Here is a 27,834-nt window from a genome sequence, read left to right as displayed (position 1 = left end):
CGCACGTATGCTTCCTTTGCGCCTTTCACAAAAGCAGCACGTGAAGACGAGGCCCAGCCTCCAATTCAGGAGACATTTCACGGGCTGGAATCATACTCAGCCTCGTATGGCACCGTGAGCGGCCACACCACGGCCACGCCATCGGCACATCGTGGCACCCCCCCCCCCCGGAAAGAACAGGAAGCGACGCACAACGCACACCACCCGCAGGGCGCTGAGCCCACCCAGGGAGAGCCAGCTGGCTGTGCAGGTCACCCCGCCAGCCCCGGCCGTGGCAGCAGGCGCAGCGGCAGCAGACCGCTCGGGGATCACACATCCGAGAAATAGCCGCTGATGAACAGGCTGAGGAACCAAGCAGACGGCAGATGGGAGACGCGGATTTAAACCTCAAGGCCGCGAGAAGCCGCAGGAACGCCCCCGCTTGGCTCCGAGGCCTCAGCTCGGTCCGTGCGCCACGACGGTCTCGCGCGGTGGGTGGCTGAGCGACTGCTGGGACAATTGGGGCACCCCCGGCCCCTGAACTCAGCTCCCGTCACGCTCGGGCCCCGACCAGCGGGAGGCCCGCAGCAGACCCGTGTCCTGGACACACGGACCCCGATGCCTCGCTCTGCGTCTTCCCTGGTGTCAGGACCACGGCCCCCGGGCCCTCCGGTCACACCCACTGGGCCTTGCCTGGCGCGCGCCCCCGTGGGCTCCGCGCGGCTCCAGACGGCAGCTCGTAGACGCGCCTGGGGACGCCCCTGCCCCCGCCGGGCCGGGACAGCCGCGGCCCTCCTCCGCTCTTCTGATGACAGACTTCCCAGGGTCTCAACAAGTCAGGTCTCTCCTCAGGCTCGAAGCAGAGCAGCAGCGACGTGGCTGCAGATGCCAGGTCCCCACAGCCCGGGTCACTGCCGGCCACCAAGGCAGCACACACGTCCCCGGCCGCACGGCAGACACTTTCCACACAGGTGCTGAGCAGGGCCCCGTCTCCGCAGCGTCCTGTGCAGGAGAAGGACATGTTCACCAGCCCCCCCCCACGCGCCAGGCCCAAGTCCCCTCACGGGACGCTAGGCCCTGTCAGGGCAACTGTGGGCTGTGAGGGTCACTCAGCTGATGGCTAAGCGGGCGTGCGGGGCGGGCTGGGTCATTGGGGCGGGAGCACAACCACACGGGCTCCTGCCGGGAATCTCCGTCAGTGAGGCAGCGCCCATCGGGCCAGTTACTGAGTTAGAAGCGAAAAGACGTCTGTGGTTCCTCAAACTACAGGACGCTGACCCACCGATTCCACTGGGAGTACATACCTCTCAGGGCAGAGAGGACAATCTGGGTCGTCTGCTCTAAGCCCTGTTTTAACTTCAGAAATTCGGAGGCACAATCAACCATCTTCTTCAAGTCCTCTAATCCAGAATTTTCTTCTTGTGCTGGAATTCTGGAACTTTCCTGTGTAAATACAGTGAATGTTTGTAAACATACAGAGTGGGCTACGAGGCAGTAAGGCTTAGCCGCCACGGTTTTACAGCCGGAACCTCATCTTCAAGACGGGGTGCGTGTCACTTGCCCCCAAGCAAGTCCGAAACGCAGTGTTACCAGTTACTGTTCTCAAAAGAAATAAGAATTCCTCATTTATCTTAAACCAACGTCTAATCCCGCCATCACAGGAGAATGGACCGGAGCAACAGCACGCTACCTAACATCACACAAGATAAATGGGCTTCATTAGTAAGTTTATCTTTACACCTGCCGTTTACATTTCCAGCCCATAAACACCCCTCCCCCTCTCACCCCTACATCACGCACTTAGTTTGCGTTTTCTGTCCACTGAGACGTGAGGACGAAGCCCTGCCTCCCTCGTCCGGGTTTCAGAGTCTGAGCTCATGTTTCAGCCCCGAACGACCACCCAGGTGAGCGCCGAGCGTCCCCGCCAGAAGCAGGAAGAGGCGGGCGTGTCTGTACTGAACGGCGGGCGCACACGGCTCGGCCATCGCCGACCCAAGAACCACGGCAGCCGGGGGGCCGCAGCTGCATGCTGACCCCGCCGGGAGGACAAGACGCCCCACCCGGAGTCGCACCCACCAGGGAAGAGCCCCCCCTTACTGTTCCACACGCAGCAAAGACGTCCTGCAGAGCCCCGACGAAGGCCAGCGCGCGGGCGCTCAGCTGCCGGAGAACCTGGGGAGGACGCGAGCGTCTGTCACACCGTGACAGAGCGACGCCAACAGCCCCTCAACCAAACACAACCTGACACGCACGTTCACGAAGCTCAGTTCCTGGAGCCACCCCGTCTTTAAAACCAGCTTCCCCGCCGTCTGCCCCGCGCGGCACGCCCTGCGCCCCGCACCTCGTCCTGTGGGCACGGCCCCAGGAGCTCGCGCTCAAGTTCTGCCGCCTTCTCTCGTCCCGAATCGAGCAGGAGCCGCAGCCCCGCGCCCACGCCATCCCGGACGGCGTCCGTGAACTCCCCCTAGGAAAGGGTTTTGAGCGTTAACAGGAAAACTCAGGTTTTAGACTTTTTAAAAATTATCCAATAATTGTTACATTTTATGTTTTAGAAATCAGTACATTCCGAGATTATTAAACTCACCGAGGCTGGCACAGGAACCGAGTCCACCCGGGAAGCCTGGAGCAAGCCTGTCCCGCTGTCCCCCCCCACCCCCGCCACACATACACAGTGCCAAGAACGCTGCCTGTCGCGCAGTACCCCCCGCCCCACCCGACAGCGGCAAGAGCGCTGCCTGTCCCGCAGGCCTCGTGGCGCCGGAGCGGTCACATTCCGACCCCGTCTCAGCAGCCCGAGCGGCCTAAGCCCAGGTCTGCCAGCTTCCTGACCTAGAGCCCGGCGCCGCGGGTCCGCTGAGCGAGCCCTCCGGGGTGGGTGGACGTTCTCGTCTGACCAAAGGCCCGAGGTGCAGCGAGGCCTCCGGAACCATCCAGCGCCTCCGCACATTCAGCCAACTCAGGCGGAAACCATTTTAACTCGTGTTGCCAAACCACCAAAGTAGAGCTACTCCCCTGTAAGGACGGGTCACGCTCGGCGACCCCACCGCCAGACGGCCCGCCGCTCGCGCAGGTGCGGCCTCCCGGAACCCACACGGCCGCTCACCTGGCCGCCGGCACCCTCGTCCCCGCCGCTCCGCAGGAGACGCAGCCTGTTCCCACAGAGGACCGCCAGCTGCCCCACGCACGTCACGGCCCGCTGCGCGGCCTGGAGGGCTCTCCTCTGCGCGTCCTTCACCACCGAAGGGACATCGGCCCAGCAGCCCTGTGGGAGGCGACGGGCGATGCAGCAGACACAGAGGTGACGGGGGGGGGGGGGGGGGGGGGGGGGCGGGCATGGAGGAAACGCAGCAGCGATGTGAAGAGAACGAATCTGCGTTCACTGATGTGGGACACGCTCACAGACGTCTCAGGACAGAGGCGGGCCAGCCTAGAGCCACCCTCGGTGACAGAATGAGGAAGACACTCAGCCCTCTCCCCTCCGGGATATCACACACAAGCAGGCGACAGAGCATGTACGCAATGACATGTAACACGGGGCAGGGACGCGAGCACCAGAGGACGAAACCGTGGCTCTTCTGCCCCTTCCTGTCCCGACAGCTCCTGACACGAGGCTAATACACTCCCCCGTGTCAGGGGAAGGGACAGGAGGGGACGGAAGGGACAGGGACACCCCTTCTCCTTCTGACCAAAGCCTAGCACGCTGGCGTGCACACCCCCAGGAGGGACGGGCGTCTCCCGAGCTTCGCTGTCCGCTAACTGTAGACTCGCAGCGCGCCTCTTGGCCTGCGTTACAGAACACGTTAATGATGCCGAAGCCACACTGAGCTACGACTGTTGCCAGCCTGACACAGGTCTCTCCTGAGCACGGCCTGCGGCCCCTTCAGCCACCTGGGTCCTCCCCCTCGATCCCTCTAGAAAACATTTCTCCTAGGACCACAGACCCTCAACCCCTAAGTCAAGTACAAGGTGTCCTTCCTGGCGAATGACCAGGAGAAACCACAGACAGGGACTCACAGGATTGTCCCACAGGATTGTCACAGTGGCCCGGCCAGCAGGCACCAGAGGCAGGACACGCAGGGCGGTTCACCCAGGGACACAGGACGGGCTCCCCACGTGCCGGCCGGGGCCAGGCCGTTCGCTGTCCCTGCACCGCCTCCAAGAGCCAGCCCCACGCCTCCCCCCTTGTTTCCGCCCCAGGCTGCCCTCAGCAGCTCCCTCCCGGGCTTGAGCCCTTGGGGCTGCGGCTCCGCCTCCAGCTCTGCCCCCGCCAGCCCTCTAACCTGGGGAGCTGGAGGCAGAACAAGGTCAGCAAATGCTTTAAACGACAATCAGCAAACCAACTCACCTGCAGAAACACCTGTAAGCAGCCGCCCAGCTTCTGCACCTGCTGCCTCAGCTCATCCCCGAGCTGTGCTGCGTGCGAGCCAGGAGGGGCGTCCCCTGGCCAGTGCGCGACGAGCACCACGAGCCGCCCAAAGGCACACGCGACCCGGACCGCCTGCGCCTGGGCGGCGCGGTCACAAGAGAACACTGGAGGAAGAGGGAACATTATCGGAAGGGCCGCCTCCAGGTAGGGGGGCAGACGCAACCCCACTCACGCACTAGCAGCAGGAGCGGCGCGCCGCCGGGACGAATCTGCCACACACACAGTGCTGCGTGCAGAGCCACCGCCGCGCGCGCAGCTTACAGTCATCCTGGCTGTCCTCGTCCTGGGCCGCGTGGGCCTGGGAGACGGCGAGCAGCGCCCGACGGACGTCGAGGAATGTCTCCAGCAGGCTGTCGGCCACCGTCATCTCCTCGTGACTCTGTCCAAGGACAGCCAGTGACGAGCCAATCACGTCCTTGCAAATCCCAGGAAGGGGGGACTCCGTGGCAACGGGGTAAAGGGCGCTTGATCTCTCCACGAGGCCTGTCCCACAGAAAAACCTGCCATCGTCAGCCTGCAGCTCGGGCCCGACCCCCTCAAACAGCTGCGCTCTAGACACTCTCTAGAATCTTCCGTCAGCACGCCCAGAGCAGGCCGGGCCCGTCTCAGCGTCCTGGGTTCGAGACGCCAGGGTGAGAACGCAGCCCCGTGGGAACCGGCCACCGGCCGACGACATCCGGTCTCAACCACAACAAGGACAGAGCACGCAGCTGCCCCTGGGCCTCTGTTTAATGGCCGTCTTTGCTCACCTCTTGGCAAGTCCGAGAAACTGAATCGGTGCAAAAACTGGTAGTTACGTAAGACAATGTGAACGTAAGAAGCACAATAACGTATGTAAGCCATCACTCGTTCCCAAGCGGGGGGGTGGGCAGCGTAGGACCCGTGGGTCGGCAGCCCTGCTCCCCACAGCTCCCCTGCAGCTCACGCCACAGTCAGGAGAGGCCGAAGCCGGGGCTTCCTGCAGCGAACGGCTCCCACCTCTGGGAGACGGACTCCCCATGATTTTCCCAGCACCGCCCGAACCACCGGAAGCGGACAAGCTTGGCTGGGGTCCTTCGAAGTCTCTGGAAGCCACTGCCCCAGCCCCCGGCCCGCAAGCACAGCGGTTCCCGTTCAATAGACAGGGCTGTGTTCTGGGCCAGTTCATGGGCGACGGGACAGAGACGACTGAACAGAAGGCAGAAGGAGGCACAGGCTGGGGGCCGGGAGAGCCGCGGGCTGAGGGGAGCCGGCTTTGGGAAGAGCCGCCGGCCCAAAGCTGCAGCACGACGGGTGCCCATCAGCCTCACCCCGAGCTGCCTGCAGACTGTCTGGGACCTTAACTGTATTCGTGCGTCCTGACACCCAGCCCGGCGCTTCGGGGAGACCTACACAGATCTAGTTGCAAAATAGGCTCCCTGGGTGGCAGGTGAGGAGGGCACGACCCTGCCCGCCCCGTCACGGCTGCCCAGGGCACTTCCACCTCCTGTCTGAGAGCTGCAGCAGGCAGAGCGCTGGGGGTGGGGCAGGGCAGCAGGAGCCGCAGAGCCACAGGGAGACGGCACGCAGGCCGCCAAGCCGGGCGTGACGGTCACAGCGGCGGCCGCTACCTAGAAGGTGGGTCACAAGCACGGACTGCAACGGGACCTCCTCTGTGCCCCTCCACATCTGACTTCCCCTTAACACACTATTTTTAAGTGGCCCTTAGAAACGGCCCTTCAAGTATCTGAAAAAATTTGCTTTTCTCAAACATGTTATTCTCAATACTGGATCCGTAAGTTGCTACCACAGATGGACAATGTGCTCTTTTCTTGGCAAATGAAACCCAGCAGCACATTTTGTTCTCCCTTAAGCAAACAGAGCCATCATCTTCCTGAGAGGCAATTTTATGGTAAACAAGAAATCATCATCTTTAGATTTTGAAGCCCAGATGAGACATGTCATTTCTCTTATGGCCGCTCGTGTCCCGTGGGCGCCCGCAGCGAACGCACTGCCTGACACAGTGGTTCCTGACCCCATTCACTGAGGTGGCTCCTACGCTGTGATGCGGGCACACGACAGGCAGGCACCTCGCCCACGTGTCCGCCCGCCTGGCCCACCACAGCCACGTGCACATCACGCACCCCTCCCGGCAGCCCCCCGAGCCCGGACTGCAGGGGGTCCCGCACCGTGCGCTCTCGTCCCCCCTCGCCACCCACGCGTCCAGGACTCGCCCAGACCGCTGAGGTCAGCTGCCCGTCCGTGCGGTGCAGTGGGCACCGGCTTCGGAACGACACCAGCCCACAGCGCCCCCGCCCCCCAGGAAGGTCGGCACCGTGACCGATGCTGGCAGGAAGCGTGCAGGGCGTCTGAAAGATGCGTTTACACTGCAGTAACTTCAGATCGGACTACAGCTGCGCACAGCACCGCGTGCAGGGGTCCCAGGTGGGGGCAGAGGATGCTCCCTGTCCGCCCCGAAGACCCCCATGCCCAGCGGCAGCACGGGGGTGCACCCCCCCCCCCCACAGGCAACAGCAGATAAGCTCCTGCAGCTGGCTCTTTCTCACAAGGAGTGACCTGTGCGCTTGAGCCACTCAAAGGTGCTGAGACAGACCACAGGGCACGGACTCTCACTGGGAGCGGGCAGCCAGGTTCTCATCTTTGAGAAATGGAAGCTTCGAGACGAAACCACTGGCTCAGGGACATGAACGTGGGGCTGTGGCGCCGGCACCTGACGTCAGTGAACAAGACCATCTGACGAAACGCACCTGACGCCCGTGAAGGTGCGTCCCGAGCTGCCTGAGCGTGGATGTCATGCAGATAGCCGGAGACTCTTCTGTTCTTCGCCAGGCTCCTGCTCCTGAGGGAGACACAAGGAGGGCGGGTCAGCAGGCCCTGCTGCACAAGAGATACAACCAAGAACATTCCTGTGTGTTCTGCACGGAAATATTCCAGCGAGGGCTCCATTCACTGGGCTCACCGAGCAAGAACCTCACTGTTTCCAGATACTGTTCTAAACATGAAGCTGATGAACCGAACAGGCTCTGAATTCCGCAGGGGAGCTCACAGCAGGCACGGCTGCCAGCCTCACTGAGCCCCAAGTTCACGGGGAGAGAGATAAGGCCAAGGACCAGTGACGAACGGTGTTCAGAGCGTGCAGCGCAGGGGGCGTTCGGACGAAGACAGCCCCAGGGACAGTGACGCAGAGCACAAGGAGGGGCAGCTGACCGGGAGGCAGGCGTGGGCGCAGGGAACAGTGTTCATTACTCTTAAATTACCTTTCCTCCGAAACGTGGCATAGGCTCCATTTTATTGTAAGTCACAGAATTAATGCAGCCCAGTTAGTGTGAGCACCACTAGAGAATAAATCACGGTGACAGGGAACTTCTGCAGCTGACAAATGCTGCTTATTAACTGAAAATAAGACACTTCCCCAGTGAACAGATGCTATTCTAAGTTGCTCTAAGACCTATATGGTGAAACACTGGATCTTTTTGTTCCTGTTTTAACTGACAATTTCACGTCCCAAGTGCTGTAATTTAACCAGCAACAGGCAACGCCTCCTCTTCTACTGGGTCCCCTGCACAGAGTTGTCATGATGGGAGATGGTGCCTTCAGACCCAGGAACGACACGCGTGTGCGGCCAGCAGAGCGCCCATCGCACAGCGCTCACCTCCTCTTAGACACAGAAGAGATGGGGGCCGCTGCGAGGTCAGGCTCCCAGCCGTCCTCCAGGTCGCAGAAAAGGTCCTCACACTGGCTGCCACAGTTACTCTGAGAGAAAGAGAGAGACAGTTCCTGCTCATGACGAGGTTAAGAATGTTCAGCACCAAGAAAACATCCTAAATACTTTGTTATGTTTAAAAGGTAAAATTAGCAAAATTACAGGTCATCTGACAAGTCTAAAAAAATCACATCCCTGATTCAAAAAAACAAAAATCAATCACATGAGTCTAAGGTTTATACAAAAACAGATCTAACAGAAGCAACAGAGATCATTAACTCGAAAACAATGAACTTGTGATCTAGAAGACAGCAAAAGCAAAAACAGTGGAGCCCTCAGGTAAGAAGAGAGGTAGTCCGGTGCCAGGACTCAGTCACCTGCTGGCTGAACATACGGATCGGGATCAGAATCTATATTTTAACTCCTTAACGAAGCTCTAACAAAACACTACGCGGCATGTGGGTCAGAAATACTAGTGCGATGACGTGGAAAAACTAAAGATCTACCGCGGCCCTGCTGGTGCGCTCGGTGGCCTGATCCCCGGCCTGCGAACCCAGAGGAGCCCGTAGCCGCCGCCCGGGTCCCGGGGGCTCTGTCTGACGCTAAGCAGTTCCCCGGGCGGAAGGCGGCCACGGCCCTCCTGCGCTGGCGGTTCTAGAGCAGCCGCAGCGGGCGTCTGGTCCCTGGGGCGTCAGAAGCGCTCGCGCGCGCCTAACCCTCACTGGGGCCCGCAACTTCGTTTTCCTTTTTCTTTTTTTGAGACTGGGTGTTGACGAACTTTTCGCTTTATTGCAGGGATATTCATCCACTGAGTCAACTTTTGTAATTTTTCCTTTTGAGAAAGTCTTCCTGAGAATTATAAAATTTATTAGCGTACAAGTTTATATGTAATATAAACTTCGATGTTCTTTATTTAAATGTCACCTTTCCAAAGAACCAGAGCTTGAGTTTACTAATTTCCAATTTATCAATCATTGTTTTTAATGATTCTCTCCTTTGCTTTCCTTTGTTTTATTCTATTATTTTCTAGACGGAACACACGCCTTTCCCTCAAGGGAACAGTCAGACCCTCGGACTGACCGGTCATTAAACACAGACTAAACAAACCGGTGGGACTGCTGACATGGCAGCCCCCCGCCCCCCGCAGTTTCGTCCCGAGCGGCGCACAGGGCGCGGCGGCCGCACCTCGCAGAGCTCCCTCAGCGCGGCGAGCTTCGACTCGAACGCCTCCAGGCTCCAGACGGCGGCCAGGCCGAGCCGCAGGTCCCGCACGCGGACTCGGGCGTCCCCGTCCCCGCCGCCTCCGTCGGGCGCCGCGTGCCTGCAGACACCGAGGCCGCGCTGACCCCCGCGCCGGTGCGCGGACGCCGAGCGCACACGGAGCGGACGCGGGGTGCACCCCCCCCACCCCCCGACCCCCGGGCTGGCCCCCGACGGGAACTTCCCGCGGGTGGCGTTTTACGACAGTGAAGTCCGCCGAGGGCTGGTCCCTCTACGACGGGGACACGGACGGAGTCTCCGCCCGCACGGGAGTCTGAAAGCCCGGGAGCGCGCTCCCCGCCCCGAGCCCCGGGCCCCACCTCCAGGGCGGACGGGCACCACAGCACACACGCCGCGCCCGCGGGGAGAGAGCGCGGAGGGCCGGGCCGGCACTCACCTGCCGAAAGCGAACCGGCGGCCGCAGCGGCTGCTGAGCAGGTTGGCCTCGCGGAGCAGCACCGACAGTCGCAGGGCGCCCCAGGTCGCCGCGGCTGGCAGGGGACGCGACAACGCGCGTGAGCGCCGCCAGCGGCCCGGACGCAGGACCCCGGAGTCCCGCGCCCCCGCCCCGCCCGTGCAGCGGCACATTCTCCGGGAACGAGGTCTTCCCGGCGGACACGCCCGAGGCTGAGTGGGGGGCTCTCCCAGGACGGGGCCGCCGGAGACTGCGCTTCCCCTCGGCGTCTCCGGAGGCTGTTCCCCTCGCTTGTAGGGGTACAGTCTTACCCGCACAAAACCCTGACCCTTTCTATTCTGCCTGGACATTTAGCAGAACGGATATGCGTATAAAAAGGACATAAAGACAAGAAAACAATTTAGCCCACAATTCCGTTCTCCTAATTTAAAGATTTTCAATAAATACTTTTTATATTGTTCACACTTATACAGCAGTGTTCCATCATAAGCACTTCTTTGGAAGGATAAAATTCATTATCCGTATGAATTTAAAAAGCCAAGTGATCACGCAAGACTGGTTTAGGCCCTAGAGAAGTATCTATTAGTACAATGTATTTCATTATTTCTTGCAAGAGAGAGAAAGAGCACTAAGTTTCAAAGTAACTTAAAAATAGAAGCTATAGAGCATTTAACAGGATCACCAGGTCCCGGGAAAAGCACCCCAACCCCAGGCCTGGAGAGACGACCCACGGAATGGGGGCCGAGGGGCAACGCTGGGAGGCGGGGGGCAGCTCTGAGCTGCGAGGGTAAACACAGTACGTGGGCCACATTTGTATCCTGAGTCGAGCAAACCAAGTAGTAAAAAATATTTGTGGAATTATCTAGGAACTTTGAATATGGACCAGGTAGCTAATGAGCACAAGAAATTCTTAGTATTTTATGTGCAGTGATAACACCAGATTATGCTTCAGAGACGGACAGGGGAGGAAGCTCGTCTGAAGCAGGGACCTGCAGGGACGTGCAGCGAGCGCTTACAGACCGGGTGCCTGCGGCCTGGGGTTTGCTGCCCGTGGTCCGGGGGCCGCGGACAGGGCGCGTCTGCCGCCGGCTGACTGAATGGCAATTGCTCCGCTTTTATGGACCGCACTTTCCGTGACGGAAAAAAGAGTTTACATTAAAAACATGTTGTGTTCAACATAGAAATATAAAAATAGACATAAAAAATAATGTCTAAGCCCTGGCTGCTGTGGCTCAGTGGAATGAGCGTTGGCCTGCAAGCCAAGTGTCGCTGGTTCGATTCCCAGTCAGGGCACGTGACTAGGTTGCACGTCAGGTCCCCAGTTGGGGGGCGCGAGTGAGGGGCAACCACACAGTGATATTTCTCTCCCTCTCTTTCTCCTTTCCCCTCTCTCTAAAAATAAAATAAATAATTAAAAATAATAATAATAGCGTCTAAGTGAGAAAGAATGACGTACCCACAGATGAAGCACAATCTAGATAAAAAATAAGGATTATAATAAGGAGGGATTTTTAAAAACATGTTACATACTAATACTTGCAATTTTCTTTACTATCTGCAGATATAACTGAATATTCTAAAATAATCAGTCATACAAATTTAGATCCAGAAAAGTCAGCAACATCTAGAGTGAAGCACCTGTGAGACGTGTGACGCGCAGTAATTACGTGAACAAGCCCCCGTGCTCACCTGCAGAAGGCTCCCCCCTGTTACTGTGCGTCTGCTGCAAAGCCTGCACCTCCTCAGCAAGTTTCTGCTTCTCGGCCTCCAGAGCTTCCAGGATTCTCGTGTGGCGGATGCTGTGGTCTTCCAGCGCCTATGTGACACGCAGCCCACAGGCCCACGTGAGAACACAGGGATCATGAAACCAGATCGACAGTCCTAACACGTTATCATTAAACCGCATTTTACAGCACGTTTTATTAAGCATAAAAGGCTACTAAAAAGATATAAACTACCTTTAGAAAATGATTTTCCCCCATAACAAAAGTAGGAATTTTGGTGACAAAGATTAATCTTTTTTCCACTAATAGAAAAAAAAAGAAAAAAAAAACTGCTCAAGAAAGCCCACATCCAAGGACCTTTAATGAAATAAAGAAGTTAGATCTAAAAGACAACTAAAAACCTTGCTGGACACAGATGAGCCTGCAACAACCCCCGCATGGCATTTTCAAGACTTAAATAGTCCTGGTTTTCCTCCCGAAACTCGGGGAGCGTGTTCTCTGGGCCCCAGAACTGACTAGTGATGCAGGGCCACGTTACTAAGTATCCGGACTTGGGGTACCAGGTCCTTTCTCCCACCCCCACCCCAAATTTGGAAAAGAGGGGAAAGAGCCTGCCATTCAGAGCCAACTGTGAGGTTAAGGTCTGAGGCATGGAACCGGAGAGGCCAGTGCGGCCACCACAGTGTGGCACCGTCAGAGCCCCCCCGACCCACGCCCGCTCTCAGACCCCCACGCCTGCCCGACTCCTGCTCTGACTCCCCACACCTGCTGACTCCGCTCTGCACGTGCTGACTCCCTGCACCTGCTCTGACTCCCCACACCTGCTGACTCCGCTCTGCACGGGGCCTTGGGACCTCAGTTTCCAAGGGGCCGTGGACGCTGCTGGCCTAGGGACCCCACTCAGAGACCACGACACACAGAGGAAGGAAAGACAAAAGGTTGACAGAAAGGTGACCCTGTGAACTCGGCCCCTGGAAGAAGCTCCGTCCCCAGTGAGAACGGAAATCAGTGCCCACAGCTCCTGGGAGCGACCCGGGTGAGCGGCTGCAGGCGCATCCCCGACAGCAGGGGTGGCAGGTGGCAGACGCTCGCACCGCCACGGCACCTTACCTGCTGTGCCACCAGACTCTCCACTTCCAGTCGCTTCCTGTTGATGTAGATTTCCTGCTCCAGACACTGCTTCGCCTTTTCCAATTCCTCAATTCTGTGCGTGGCTTTCTGGTTACTTATTTCTTGCATTTCCTTCCTCTGAGACTCTTCTTTCTTTAAGGAACAATAATAAAAATAACTAGGGCAAAAATACAAAGCACTTTTAAGCAGCTAACCCAGGGCACGAGAAACGGGCTCACCAGGAGAGCGGTACCCGCCCCCCCCACTAGCCAAACCCTCCTCTGCTGGGTCCCTGGGGACACAGGTGGCCAGGGACAGGGCCACACGAGCGGGGCTCACACCGCTGGAGGACCGGGAACAGCCCCTTAGACCTCCATCCCTTGGGCGCTTCCACACACGTGCACTCAGGGTGGCAGGTGAGCGGAAGAACCTGGGTGGATGTGGAAGAGGGGACACGCGGGGCTAAAGCAACACGGGGTCCAGAAGCGGCTGCTCCTCCTCCTCCTCCGCAGATTCCCTGCAGTGGCCACTGCCTGCCATCTGCGGGCGGACCCCTGCTGTGGACAGGACCTCCGGTGTCCGCACCACTGCGGGGACGCGGGGTCCCACGTGGCCCCTGCGGGGGCAGGGAGCCAGCCGGTTACCAGCTGCGCCTCCAGGGCCTCGATCCTGCGCTCGTAGGCGGCCCTCTGCGCGGAGAGCTCCTGCTCCGCCAGCTCCTTGGCGACCCGCACGCTCTGCAGCAGCTCCTGCCTGGCGCTCAGCCGCGCCGCCCGCACCTCGGCCTCCAGCCTGCGGATCAGAGAGCTCGGTGCATGCGGCGTCCACGCGCCACCACAGCGGTTTCCAATTTAAAACATTCAGTGAGTTTGCAGTCAACACGGTTTGACTGGTTTCAGGTGTACGGCTCTTAACCACATTCAAATGCTTCCCATTAAACAAAATTAAATCTCAAAGCTTAATCTGACTTTGTCAATAGTGCTTTTACCTTATTAGCTTTAGAACTGTTTACACAAAAATGATGAAAATTTGCTTATCTGTAACTTAGCTACTATTGCAGATGTTTAAGTACATTTTTCTAATGCTTAAGAAAAATAAGTTATATAAAAACATGACGCAGTCAAGATCATAGTGAATATTCTAGTAAACCCCAGAGGAGGGCATTTTGTGTTAAACCGGCACGATGACACCTGTCAGTATCCTGCACGTGCGGCTCCCGGACAAGGGAAATCTGACGTGGCTGGAAACGCACAGGACACGCATGACCAGGCGGAGGTTCGGCACCGTGTGACCGTCTACAGTAACGCAGCAACCGCACTGTGCAGGCATGTCGGCCCCGCTGCATGGGCCGGACCGGGCTGTGGGCAAGGTCAGGGGAGGACGCGGGAGCAGGCGGCCGTGGGGCGAGGGCTGCACAGCCACGCGGGACACAGACCCCCCCGACTGCACACTGAAGAGCGTGTTAGGTGGTGAATGTTACGCTTTGTGTGTTGTACCAACAAAGAGAGGGGGCGACAGCAAGCCCGGGCTTTGGACAGGTGCCACAGCAAGTGCGTCCAGCCCACACGGGCCACCCAGACCCCTGCTGCCCGTCCACCCTCTCGGGCCATCTCGCCGGTTCTTTCTCCCTCATCGTCCCCTGTCCCCAAGCACGATGACACTGCTCCCCGTCAGTCATCCCCTAACTGCACACGGCGACCGCTCTATAAAGGTGCCTCTTCCTGCCTGTGTCGTGTCTGCTCGAGTTCCTGCGTGACCCCGTAACCTTCAGGATGAAACCCACACCCAGCATTCCCTTGAGGCCTGTCCCTGCTGAGTATCCAAGCACACGGCGGAAGTGGGAAGTCCCGCAGCACTGTGCTCGGGGACCAGCCAGGCAGCACCCAGGCCTCCCCAGCCCATACCTCACGGTCCCAGGACCTCCACCCGGGTCGCCTCTCATCGTCTCACCCCCGCCCAGAGACACGGCTTCAACCAGCACCACTCACTGTGGCCGCTGTGCTGTGAGCAGCTCATTCTTGGCGAATTCAAAGTCCTTCGGACCCTCGGACAGGCTCTTCCCGCTCCGGACTCCCGCTGGATGGTTAAATCTGAAGTAGTGGTCGCCACCAAGGACCACACGGTCACCCTAAAGCGCACAGATTTCCCGCTGGAGGCGAGTCTGAACCAAAACCCACCAGGGCAGACCAGCGCGCGCAGGCATTCAGTGCGGTCCAGTGTCGTTACCGCGACACACAAAACCCCAGCAACCACCAGGTCTTCAACCCTCCTACACGCCAGGAACCGCGTCCACGTTTCACACACGTGCGTCTCCTGTGCGTCTCACAATGAGGTGTCACTGCCTGACTTTGGGGTGAGGGCAGTGGGGCGCAAAGTCCCTTCTGCAGTGACAGGCCCTTGGTGAGCGCCATCCCGTGGACACTGAGTCAGCAGCTAGACACGACCCCTCTCCCCGCTCCCCCCCGACAGGCAGGCCCCATGTGTGACCGTGGGCAACACCACTTCACGCATTCTCCTGGGTCATCACTAAAATGTGCTCACAGTGTCCCAGCCTTGGGGACGCACCATCAGCCAGTTCAGCAGCTTTTCAAAGGTCACAGGGCAGAGGGCAGAGGGCAGGGCTAGGCTCTGCCCGTCTGGCCTGATGTGCAACCCAGCCCTTGACCGACTAGAAGACTGATAGCGGTCAGCTCCTCTGGTCTCGGTCCACAGTGGCACATTTGTCTCTGCACAGAAGGCAGCTCATGAATTCACGTGAACAGGAACTTTCAGACTGAATTGCAGGTAAACTGAAAGATGACTTGTCCGGAACCGAACACCTCCCGCTCCGGCACCTGCCAGCTTACATGGTGCAGCACGGTGGGTTCCGAAACGAGCCTGCCATTCACATAGGTCGTGGCCTCCCCCGCGGGGGCGATGCTCACGGTCCCGCCGTCGTTGCTGATCGTGCTGTGGGGAGAAACACCCTGTTGCCACCGCAGGGCAGGTGGCAGCGGACGAGGGGGGACGGGACACAGAGAGAGACAGAGAGAGGGAGGCATCACGGGAACCATGTCTGTTTCGAGTTAAGGGTCAGATCAATTCGTGACAATAACTTAAAATGCTCTCGCTTCCCTGCAGCCAGAGTTTGGGGTGTTGGTGGAAAAGCCTGGCTTCCCCAGCCACTCTCCCCACCAGAGAGGAAGGATGTGCAGGTCTGCATTTCCACTTATAACTACTCAAAAAAATCCACATCCCTCCAAAATAGAAAAAATGTCAACCGAAACCAAAAATATCAATAACAGTTTACCTCTAAGAGGAACAGATTTACAGTGTCTTGCTGTTTACTTTCCTAACTCTCAGGGTCACACAAGTGGGGATAACGGGGCAGGTGTCACAGGCTCTCCCCCAGGGTGGGGGTGTGGGGGTGAAGGCGCCTCTCTGGACCCCACTGTCGGGTGAGACTGTGGAACAGCAGCTGCAGACGCTCGGTGGTCCTTTGGGTCTTTTTATTCAGAACAGGAAAGGACCCCAAAGTCCCACTCATCGGATTCACAGGAGGAAGGGCCTGGGAAGCGCTCTGCATGCACACGGCAGACCTGGAAAGCTGCGCACCCTTAAACACGCACCTGGCCCCCGGGCGGGCTGCACACACTCCATCACCCCAATGACACCTGCGGCCACTCAACGCACGGGACCAAGTGCACACAACACTGATGCTTCAATTCGGTCGGTCCAACCCAGTTTCACGCCCGTGATTACAATCCCAAGAAAGCTTATCCCTCAACCAACAGGTGGCGCCAAAAACAGCAGTGAGAGCGTCGGTACTTTAAACCCACAGGTGCTCACACACGCAGGATGGCACTTTCCTGGGAGACGCAACTGGAGAGGGACACCCGGGACCCGGCACCCGCGGGCCTCCCAGACCGGGACTGCACACCTTCAGAAACACGCCCGGGGCCTGTGCTTCCTGAGGAGGAGGCCTTACCAGTGGTCGTCGGCCACCAGCGCCCCGGACAGCTGGATGTCGGCGCTGGAGGCGGGGCCGCGCCTGCCCACTGTGGTGGCGCCTTCCCCGATCACGTAGAACAGCATCTCCGACAGCTGAGGGTCTGCACTGAGGTTGACCAGGCTTGGCGAGCGGCTGTCCACGTGAAAGGCAACTCCTGCTTTCTGGCAGAAGTCAGAGGAAAAGGGACCGTGACCACAGAATGAGGTTGTTACACTCCCTTAAGATGCGATGTCTCCCCAAACCCAGCTGCTCAGACTCTCCTGTGTGACGTCCCCGAGTCGGGCCCGCACAGCCCCCCGCTACGCGCCTGCACACGGCCTCTCTGCCCTGCAGCGTCCCTGCCACCCTCGCGCCGCGCCCGCCGCGGGCACATGGGGCCTGTCTCAGTGACCAGCCTCCCTGGTGTCGGCCTGAACCCCTGGAGCCCCCGCGGCTCCTCTTGGCCGTGCCCAGTCTCCCCCGTTTCCCGTTCGCTCCGCTTTCCACCTGAAAGGAGCTCCCAAACGTCCCCCTCCCGGTCCGACACTCAATGACGCCCCGCGGCCAACAGGACAGAACTCGGGTTCCCTGGCCTGGACAGGAGCCCTCAGAGAACCCTGACCGTCCCTCCAAGGTTACCTCCTTACGACCGTCCCCAGGCTGTGCCAGTGAAACGGAGCCGCGCCCGCTCCCCGGCACCTCACGCTCCGCGCTTCCCCGTCACACACTGGCCCCCCAGAAGCACACGCCCCGCCCTCCCCCCTCGATGTCTTGCCCCCCACCCCCCGACCACTCCGAAGCCCCACTCACACCCTGCCTCTCCGGGAGGCTGGGCGGACCACTCCCGGGGACACCCCCTCCTCTGCGCTCTTGCGGACTGGCCCACCGCCCACCTGAAACACACCCCTTACCGCCACCACAGCTGCCCCGGGCCGCCCGCCCCGATCCCCCACCGAACCGGGCCCTATGAAAACGTTCGAGTCCCTTCCGTCCCAAAGGAGACAGAAGCTCACAGCCCTTTCCGGTGCTGCACCCGCCCTGTGGCACCCAGAGTCTCCCGAGGCTCCGCGTCCTAATCTCGCGTCACCGCCAGGCCACCGTCATCGCCGCTTCCCTTGCGGCCACAATGGCCCCGTCCCCTCGGGACGCATGGCCCGCACCTGGGGAACCCCAGCATTGGTCCTGTGCGCTGTTTCTCTCGGCACCCACATCGGAAAAGCACCTCTCGGTCCCACCGACCCAATCCTGGTCTCCGGAACGCCACTCCCCCACCCAGAGTGGACCCTCCCGCACCCAAGCTCCTTGCTATGCTGTCTGAACCTGCCCCGCTGCACCTCACCAGCCACCAGCCCCGGGTCACGGCCCCTCGGTCCTCCGACACCCGAGCTGGGCGGGGGTTCCTCGCTCAGAAACAGTGGCCACCAGCCCCGTCAGGCCCTGCTCCCGTGCAGACCTCACATAGCTATCTCTCCTCCTTGGGGTCCCCGACACCACCCTCGTCAGAGCCACCTCCGCTCCTCCGCCCGTCCCACGCCTCTGACTGCATCTGGTGGCCCCGTGCAAAGGTGCCGACATGCAGCTGTGTTGTCACCTGAACACGGCAGCTTCCTGTGGCTCTGCCGCGTCCAGTCACTACGTCCAGGCGCCCGCTCCCTCTGCAAGCCCCTTGGGACCAGCAGCTCTCGGAGGGCCGCGCTCCCTCTCCTTCACCCCGGCTGCCCACGCCACACAGCAGAGGCATTCGATAAACATCTGTGCAACTAGATCATTCACGGTAAGTTTCCCACTAGCTTGTGGGCGGGGCAGCCACCACCTGACCCTGGCAGCGCTGCACACTAGCTCCTCACAGTCCTGCATGTGGACCAGGACATGCTAGGTACATACGTACTGGGACACGTTAGGTACATACATATCGGGACACGCTAGATAACATATGTACCAGGACACCTTAGGTACACACATACCGGGACACGTTGGGCACATGCATACCAGGACACTCTAGGTACATACGTACCGGGACATGTTAGGTACATGCGTACTGGAACACATTGGGCATATACATACCAGGACACACTAGGTACGTGCGTACCGGCAACCTTCAACTTTCACATCAGTTAGGACGTTGAGTCCATACCTGTAACTCCTTTATTTCCTGATGTTTTCTTCTTTCAGCTTCTTCAAATTTCTCTTTCCACACTCTTTCCAAAGACAAAATAACGGTTCAAAACGCATACATACACGTATATTTATACATCTGACTAAGAATCAGCAATCAGTGAAGACTATGAAACCACTGGGAATAAACCAGATGGTCTGGGGGACACCGCGACACGCCTGTTAGGGGCAGGGAAGGACAGAGCCCCCCACCTGGACTGCCCCCCACCTCTGCATTTCCGCCCCCCCCCACCGGGACTGCCCCCCACCTCTGCATTTCCGCCATGTCTCGCTCCTGCTGGTGCAGCTTCATCCTTAGTGATGTTATTTCTTGCCGACAGAGCCGGTATCGCTCAGGGTCAATGTTCTGACAGCTTCTTTGAGCGGCTTTTAGCTTTTCAATTTCTGCTTTCAATTCTAATGTTTGTAAAAGATGCACGATTGGTAACGTCAGACGCAGAGGAACTCCCATGGCGGGCGCGGAGCTCCAGTGCCCACTGCCTTGGCAGTTCTCAGGAGCAGTGGGTGGCACACGGCCTCTGCAGCGGCCCGCTTTGCCACACCTGCACTGTCTGCGTCCCCGCCGGCCTCAGCCCGAACAGGAGCGCCACTGCCAAGTGCAGCATGCGGGCGGCCCGCTCACCTCTGATGAGCTGCGCGCTCACGTCCTCATTCACGCGGGCCACGTTGACGATGCTGCGGGCCTGCAGCGCGTAGCGCAGGGTGCTCAGGGTCTCCTCCACGCTGCTGGCCGCCGGACTGACCGTGGCGATCATGGCCGTCTTGGAATTGCCACCCAGGCTTTCTTTCAACAGCCTTTGAGGGAAAAGTCATAATGGGGCTTTGCTCCTACAGGGAATACCAGTCACTTTCTCGGCAGCACAAACCAGCGGGTAGGGCGCAGAACGCAGCCTCACGCCCTCCCCCCCGTGAGAACGCTCCTAGTGTCTGCGGCTCCTTTTAGGCCTCGTGAACACTTCACCTTCTCTTACACTTCTATGTCGTCCCATGAAGCAATGACCTGGGCACAGACTTTACAACACGGCCAACGCTCCCACGTCCCCGGCTTCAGGCACTCCCGGAAGAGACATGCGTCTCGGTCAACCCTGTGCCCAGCGCTACCACAACCTTTGGGAGCAGATAGGTGCTCAGTAAATGTTGAAAACAATGAGCAGACCTCCAATCAAAATGTTTTCTACTAGATGCAAAGGCCTTATCTTAGAGGGGAAAAAAGAGGAGACTTAAAAAGTCTGCCCTTATTACTGAAGAATGTCACTACTCTTAATCTGCAAAAGAGTGACACACATCCCACACCCCCGGGCCTGCAGAGGCAGCGCCGGGACAGTCGGCAATGACGGCGCGCGGCGGAGGCAGCAGCGTGAGACTCATCGGGACCAGGTGCTACACCTACAGACGTGTTTCAAGGTGCGTATCTGAAATGAAATGCATCCTCGTCCCACGCCAGCCAGCGTGTGCTGAGCACACGGAACTCCACTGGTGCTGCTCAGTCTGCGTGGTGAGCCCCCTGGGCCCCGGCCCCGGGCTCTACCAACGGCTAGTGCAAGTTCAGCCGCTGACAGCAGCCGAGCAGGCTCCGTCCATCGCTTCAGCCTCACTACAGCCCCAAAGACGGGGGCTGCGGCCGCTCACCTCACAGCCAGGGAAATAGGCCAGGGACGAAGTGATTTGCCCAAAGCCACCAAGTTTGTAGGAGGCAGAGCTGAGTTCAGACCCAGGCCCAATGTTATACAACCCTTTCAAGGTCAAAGACACTTGCCATGTGAGCACCGAATCTCGGTAGGGAATGAACACGCCCTTCTGGCTCCCGTGTTCCGCGAGCGCGGATATCACCTTGCCCAGCGTCAGCAGGGACTTGTTAATACTCACGCCCTCCTGTGTGCAAGAGAAGAACACGCTTTAACGCCAAGTCGCTGCTCAGAATACTTGTACCGCACACAATGGACCTCTTCCCTCATATAACCATGGACTAAACACTGCCCGCCATACACCACCAACCTTCTTATGACTCAAACTCACGGACTTGATTGAAAAGCAATCATAACCCCAAAGTGCGGATTCCCCTTTGACCCCAGCAACACTGTCTGTGAGCAGCAGGCGGAGACAGACAGCTCTGTGGTTGTTCGTCTGTCCCGTCCGTCGGTAATCCCCTAACAACACGCCCGGGAGCACGCCCCTTCCCCTGGGACAGCCCCGTCACCCTGAGCTGCTGCCCGCAGCTGCCGGCCGGGCCGCAGCGCTCGCTGCCCGCCAGGTCCACAAGGTTGACGCGGCTGGTGGTCCGGTGCTCGTGCTCCTCCCCGTCCACACGCTCCGTCTGCGGCAAACGGTGCAAAAACGACGCATCGTAAGTCCTCGTGACGCGCCATCCGTACGCGCCTTCCAAAGGACAAGTTGTACAGAGCACCAGCCACCCGCCGACGAGGAAAGGGTCCCTTCCTGAACCTGGATAACGTGTGGCCCATAACTAATCATGGCTGCACTGAACGGGGCCTGGGTCACGCCAACAGGAGACACGTGGCGCTGAAGGGATAACACCCACAGCTCCACGGTCACGGGAAGGACACTGCCACCCAGAGACGGAAAGCCGGACGCACGGCACTGGTGTCTGTCATGGCATTAAACGCAGCGAAGGACTTAAAAGCAACATAAACGTCCAACAGTCGAGAAAAACTCAAGAAATTGTAGGTCAGGGAAATATTAGGCAGATATTAAAAATACTCTGCAAAGAACTTTAGCAGCATGAAATTGTTGCAAAGCACATACATTTGTTTAGGTGTAACCGTAACACGACTGAAACAGTCTTTACCAAAATGTTTAGAGGGGCTTTATTTGAATCATGGAACCTATGGATGAATTTTTAAAAATCTTTTACTTTCTGATATGATTTTCCAGATACTGTACAATAATCACTATGTATTATTGATAATACAGTATTAAACATTGCTCTAACATCACCGATATGACAAATAGTACACACTTTTTATTTTTAACAGTGAGAAAAACATACACCGTGTACCCCAAACTGATTCAGTGACTGTGCAGATTCCCTAAAACCCAATCACCTTACATGTCTATGCAAACGCCCACTAGCCTTTGATTAAAAAAGCAGGAGCCGCACAGGAAGCGTGATCCCCGGCGCTGACCCACCTGGGACCAGGTCACCCCCAGCGTGAGCACCGCGTGGGACCGGGAGCTCTTGTCGTTCACTCCGGTGGCAGCTGTGGCTCTCTGCTTGGCCCCCAGCTCCAGCCAGCCCTGGGAGAAAGGGGTCAACTCAGCCAAGGGGGGTCCCCGGGGACATACAGGAACACGTCCCCTGGGCACCTTGGTGACACACACACTTACTGGGTCATAAAATGAAACTATTAGTAAATGTGCGTCATTCAGTAATCAGTTCCCACTGCCTAGGTTTGTCTCACTGAAATCTGAATCAGAAAATAACGACTTTAAAAGGCAGTTTCTATAACTCTAAGTTGACATGATGGTCAATTTTTACTTTTACTTCAGAAGAGTAATTCTTATGATTAATTAAGACTGACTTTTTATTTACACAAACAGCAGTTAAGGAAAAACATTCTTACAGACATGTGTAGTTACAATCACCCTGTCTAGTGGAAAGAAGACAAAATACAATCCCTCTCACCTGGACATCAGAGTAAGAACTGACAGCGTTCCTGTTTTTAAAAAGTAAAAAGACAAAATCAGTTCTACTGATGATCACACTCTTGCTCTCGCACAGTGAACAGTACGGCTTTCCTTAATAAGGTAAAGGCCTGAGCATCTTAATGCGATCACATGCAAGTCTGAATCACGAGACCACGTGTATACGCACAGAGACACGGATGGACACGTGAGGGGGAGGACGTTGGGGTGCATGGGTCTCAGCACAAACCCAATTTATTAGATGCGCAGAATCCACACTGAACCACCTACCCGCCCTTTCAGAGAAGCTTCTGGAGCGTCGAAAGACAAAGGCAACAACTAAGCCATTTACTCTCAACACGGAGCTCACCTGAGCTCGGGGCCCCTCGTCAGCACAGAGGAACAGACGTGAAGAGCAGCGCAAGAGGGGAAAGCGGGGGTAAGAGGGAGAAAACCCGCTGCTTCCTGCTCAGTATAAGCAGCGCCCCATGCCGGGCCTTCACAGGGGCTGAGGAAGGTAGAGGGCCAGGAACACACACGCTAACACGCTACTTACACGGCCAGACCTTCGACATATGGCCCAGAAACGGGGTGCTCTCTGACACGCAGCTGGAGGGAGCAAACGGGGCGGCGGTGAGCGCGTGGCAGACAGAAGGCTGTTTCAGGGGCTGTCCCCACACTTGGGGCGAGACGTCCTCACTCTGCGCCGGGGCACACACGCGGCGTCTCCCAGCAGCGGACCTGGAGGCGCCGAAGCCGCCGCCCCCACAGGGGCCGCGTGCCCAGGCCTGGGGCTGCCCTGCCGCGTGTCCCCGACAGGGCCGTCCTGACACCCCACTCCGGTCGCGGCTCACCTGCCTTAAATACCTCTCCACTCTGTCCACTGCCGTCCACACGCGTAAAACTTTGTCTATTTACATGACACGCTTTACACTCTGTGACCAGAAACCTTAAACCACACAGAAGTCACAGGAGAAAAATGCCAACTTGAGTTTGACTCTCGGGATGCAGTCAAGTGTGGGGCCATGAGCAAGTCAGGCGCCTGCCCAGCCTCCAGCGTCTTGCTCTCCAAGGTCCTTTGCAGTTAAAAAGGTTCAGTTCTAACAGCAGTTTTTTACAAAGCTTATGTATTTGGGAAGTTTTCTGTCTCACAGGAGATGCTATCTATGGCACGCCAACTCGCTAAGTACCCCAGGGAAGCGCACTGCAGTGACAACACAACCCTCGTAAGCTTTCGCTGTTAGTTCAGCTTCACTGTTTAGGCTTCTTGGGATTGAGTGTTTAAGTTGTCCAGCTACGTCTTGGAACAAATACTTTAATCTTCAACTTACACAATACTTGCTTAAAATAAAAAGGTGAAATTTAATAACGAACTTAATTTCCACTGGTGGTATCACTCAGCTTATTCATCAAACAACAATATAGTTATTTAGATTGCAGAGCCCAGGACCTGCTATCATATGATAGCATTTTAGTAAAACTAAGCCATGTACGTCATCTTGGGAATTAATACACTCACATGCACTCACAAAAACAGAAGTTAAGGACAAATAATAAATGGTTTTAAGCTTACCGGCTGCTTTCTCTGACCACTTTCACCTTTACAAACCAGAAGATCGTGAATTTTTTCATTATATACTTCAAAGAAGCTCACTTCAAGGTGGTAGCGAACCTACTCAGAACAGAAACAGTGTGCAATTCACTCCTAAAATCCTTGCATTCTTTGCACATTATGTATCTGATAAGGGTCTCGTATCCAGAACATATCAAGGACTCTAACAACTCAAGGACAAGTTGACCCAATTTAAAACTGGACAAGGCTGTTGCCAGTGAGGTTCCAGCTCAGAAATAAACCCTCCAGCAGAAGATGCAGAATCACAGTGAAGGGTCACGAACATAAATAAAATGGCCCATGAGAAGGGGAGCAAGGGGGGCAGCCAGAAAGGCTGGGAAGGAGGAGGAAGGACGTGAGGCCTGAGGGGTGAAGCGGGCGGGACCCGAAGGTGCAGCCTGACCCGCTACGTTGGAATCTGAAATCAGGACCCCTTCCCGGATGGGGCAGACAGCTGCGCCCAGACTAAGGAGGGCTGACCTTCCACCTGACGTGACTTTTCTCGCCTGCTGTGAAGGCCTGCAGATAGCATGAAAACTTACCTCTGGGGTTTGTCTTTTGGCTACTTGAGCAAAAAGATCTTCACAGAATCTTGGAATTATTCCTGGCTCTTCACCAAATCCCATCATCCTGGAACACACATTGTGAACAGGACGGAAGTGAAACTCACTAGGTTTGTAAAATTCCTCGCTGGGGAGGTGGTCAGAGGAGGGAGTCGGGAGCAGCTAATCAGCCTCATCGCTCACGGCTGAGCACTGGGGCGCAGTTCACTCTGTGCCCAGACACTCAGCCTCAGGGTCCCCCCTGCAGCCCAGAGCCAGTGGGAGCTCTGACCCCGGGGCCGTGGGGAGGGAGCTTCGGCACGGCCCCGGGAACACGGCAACGACCGAGCCCAGCACAGTGCTATCGTGGGCTGACAGCCCCTCTGGGCAGCTTCTCGCACCAACGCGAGCTGGAGGACTCCCTGCCAGTTCTCACAGTAACACAGCAGAGCCTCTCCGGGCTTTGGTTACGTGAGAAATACCATTTACAGGAAAACGGGGCCCATGTCACTCACAAGGTCCCCAGGAACCGACGCCCGGAGGCTAAGCGACGGGACCAAGTTTGCAGAACTGGTTAGTAAAACCGATGAGATGTGAGCCCAGATCCATGTGGTTTCAAAACTACATGTTTCCTATCAGATCGCAACGCTTCTCACAGAAGATGGAAACCACCCCGGCTGGTGTGGCTCAGTTGGTTGGAGCCTCGTCGCGTAAACCGAAAGGTTGTGGGTTTGATTCCCAGCCAGGGCACACGCTTGGGTTATGGGTTTGGTCCCAGGTCAGGGCGCGAACGACAGGCAACCAATCGCTGTTTCTCTCTCACATCAAAGTTTCTCTCTGTCTCTCTCTCCCTCCCTTCCGCTCGCTCTGAAACCAGAACGCGTGTCCTCAGCTGAGGACTGAAAAACAAGAAGATGTGAAGCTTTCCGCGGAGCTGCACTTGCAATGGAACTTACGTGTAGGACTTCCCAGAGCCCGTCTGCCCGTAAGCGAAGAGGCAGGCGTTGTAGCCTTCCAGGGCGCGCGCAAGGAGGGGGGCCGCCAGGGTCTCGTACACTGTGGCCTGGCTGGCGGAGTGGGGGTGACCCTCGTCGAAAGACCAGAACGCGACATCGTAAGTGAAACTGTACACGTGTCCCCGGTCAGGATGTCTCACGGCGACTTCTCCCCCGTTCATGAAGACGACCTGGGGCGCGTCCTCGGCCTTCTCTCTTCAAAAGCAGCACAGGGGAAAAGACCAAGTCACGGTCATTACTTCGAGCATCCCTCCCACAGAACACGAGGACCTCAAAACCAGTTACATGCAACCTTCCTCCGGGGCAAGATGCTGCCTTTGCCTCGTGTGGGAAACGCAGAGGCGCAGACGGAACTCCAGTGCGTCTCCAGACCGAGTCCCTGCGGCTCCGGGGCCACCGCCCGGAGGCAGAGCGAAGCCCAGCCTTCTCGGCCAGAAAAGCGACCCCCTTCACAGCCTTTTCCATCCCTCCCTTCCCCTCTCGGGCTCTCCGGTGTCCTGCCCACTGCGACCCGCCTCAGTTCAAACCGGACATCTGTTTCTCATGTCACAAAGAAACTTCGGGGTACACACCCACAGAAAGCTGGGGGGCGTACACGTGCCGCTGCGGCCAGCCCCACAAACGTCAGTGCGGCTCGTGGGCGTCTGGTGCCTCGCCCGGCCCCCGTTCCCGCTCCCGCTCAGGTCCCTCCCGCCCCGGGCGCCCCCACGTCCACCCTTCATCCGCCTCGGGCGCAGAGGAAGCCTCTCGCTCGCTCTAGGTCTGCGGGGAGCATCAGGTCCTGGCCTGGCCCCGAGGTCACTGCTGCTCCCGACTCTGCTTTAGACTAGAATTCATCCTGGACGCCCCGCCTCATCGCTGCGACGTGCCCTCTGCCTGCGCGCTGACAGGCGTCTGCTGAGCCTGGGGACTGGCCCCCGCTCCCACCGGCTGTTCTCCCTGCTGCCTCGCTCCCTCCCACGGCTGGGAAGGCTCTTTTGCTGGGTTTCCCCCCTCCCCGACCAGTGCTCCCCCGTTCCCTCATCACTGACCCCACAGGCAGAGGGAATCGGCACTTCTGTGCCCCCAGCCTGGCCTCCGTTCCAAAGGCGGGACGTACCTCTTGCTGAAGGGCCTTACGCGCACGGCCACCGTCACCTGGCTGCTCTCCACTTTTAAGGGGTCTCTTTCGGCCGAGGGGCTCTGAACCGCAGCGTCTTCCTGGGGAGGGCGTGTGTGTTCTTGGGAAGGTTCCCTCTTCTGTGCGAGGATAAAGCCTTTCGGCCTGTGTCCGACCTGAACGCGGGGCGCGGCCGGGCTGCTCGGCCGAGGCGCGCCGCGCCGTGGGGCCGCCGTGAGCTCCGCCACTCGTTTTGTAGGCGTCCTTTTCTCGAAGCTCCCAAACTTAGCTGCGTTCCTCGCCACGTCCTTCCCAATACTTCCGTGCTGCCGGTTTCCTGGCCCTGGCGCCTTGGTGTCCGACTGGCCCCGCGTGGGTCTCGTGGCCAACTGTCCGGGTCGGGCGGCTTCCGTCTGACCCTGGGAACCGGTGGGCGTGCGGCAACTCCAGCAGCTCGGGGTCACGCTGCCGCCTGCCGCCCCGAGGGCGGAAGGCTCCGCTTTGCATGTTCCATCAGCCACCAGCTCAGTGCCCTCCGTGCCTTCAGCTGAGGCCCCAGGGGCGGCCGCGAGAGAGCGGCTTGCGTTACCGACAACCTTTGCATCCGCGCTCTTGTCCCGTGAAGCCGCCCCCACGCTCCGCGGGGTCGTCCGCGTGTCCGCGGAACCTGTCCGAGCACAACGTCGTAACGTGAGACGGGCTTCTGTCACCTTCCCAGGGGACTCCCCGATCTCACTTCCGAGCAGCGACGACTCTTTGCTCCTTGTAACTCTTCTCTGAAGGGTCAGCCTGCCTACAGGGTTAGGGGTGAGGGGTCCCCCGGGCGTGTTACAGGCCGAAATAACGTAAGTGCAGTTTATGTCTCGGCTTTTCGGGGCGGATCTCAGGAGTGGGTCATCGAGCTCCCGCCCCGACACATCCGACTTCACGTGCGGCTTCGGGCTGCTCCCGAGGCCGAGGCCATGCGGGGAGGAGCTCCTCTGGGACGAGGGGGCGCCGAGGGCGTCGCTGGTGCTGCCCCTGCGTGCCGTGCACAAGGACATCGTGGCGGCCAGTTACTTCGGAAGCGCGCTGCTGAGGAACCTCAGCTCCCCTCTGCACGCTGACTTCCAGCCTATCCGTTTCCAAGACACCTGCTAAATTACAAAAAGAAGAAAATCGTACTGCACAGGCTGCAGACAG

General features: G+C 58.1%; 1 protein-coding gene across 1 annotated transcript; it reads right to left on the bottom strand.

The window, feature by feature from the left end:
- Positions 1 to 505: 505 nt before the first annotated feature.
- On the bottom strand, positions 506 to 27,695 carry KIF14 (kinesin family member 14). The gene is made up of 29 exons (XM_090263335.1): positions 26,653 to 27,695; positions 25,494 to 25,748; positions 24,538 to 24,625; positions 23,957 to 24,055; positions 22,940 to 22,992; positions 22,385 to 22,415; positions 21,889 to 21,996; positions 20,939 to 21,055; positions 20,498 to 20,613; positions 19,364 to 19,536; positions 18,990 to 19,137; positions 18,701 to 18,764; positions 16,564 to 16,748; positions 15,443 to 15,545; positions 14,585 to 14,724; positions 13,241 to 13,388; positions 12,597 to 12,749; positions 11,452 to 11,578; positions 9,745 to 9,838; positions 9,273 to 9,408; positions 8,037 to 8,137; positions 7,132 to 7,223; positions 4,667 to 4,888; positions 4,325 to 4,509; positions 3,095 to 3,241; positions 2,321 to 2,437; positions 2,077 to 2,151; positions 1,284 to 1,422; positions 506 to 981 (listed from the first exon to the last, which is right to left on the bottom strand). The coding sequence occupies exons 1-29, from the start codon at positions 27,693 to 27,695 to the stop codon at positions 653 to 655; spliced, it is 4,788 nt and encodes a 1,595-aa protein (XP_090119461.1). The 3' UTR covers positions 506 to 652.
- Between the last annotated feature and the right edge of the window lie 139 nt (positions 27,696 to 27,834).

The sequence above is a fragment of the Furipterus horrens genome, unplaced genomic scaffold (assembly GCF_987537825.1).
Source record: "Furipterus horrens unplaced genomic scaffold, mFurHor1.1.pri manual_scaffold_15, whole genome shotgun sequence".
NCBI lineage: Eukaryota > Metazoa > Chordata > Mammalia > Chiroptera > Furipteridae > Furipterus > Furipterus horrens.
The sequence above is the reverse complement of the archived record's forward strand: the minus strand, read 5'-3'. Positions and strand labels throughout refer to the sequence as shown.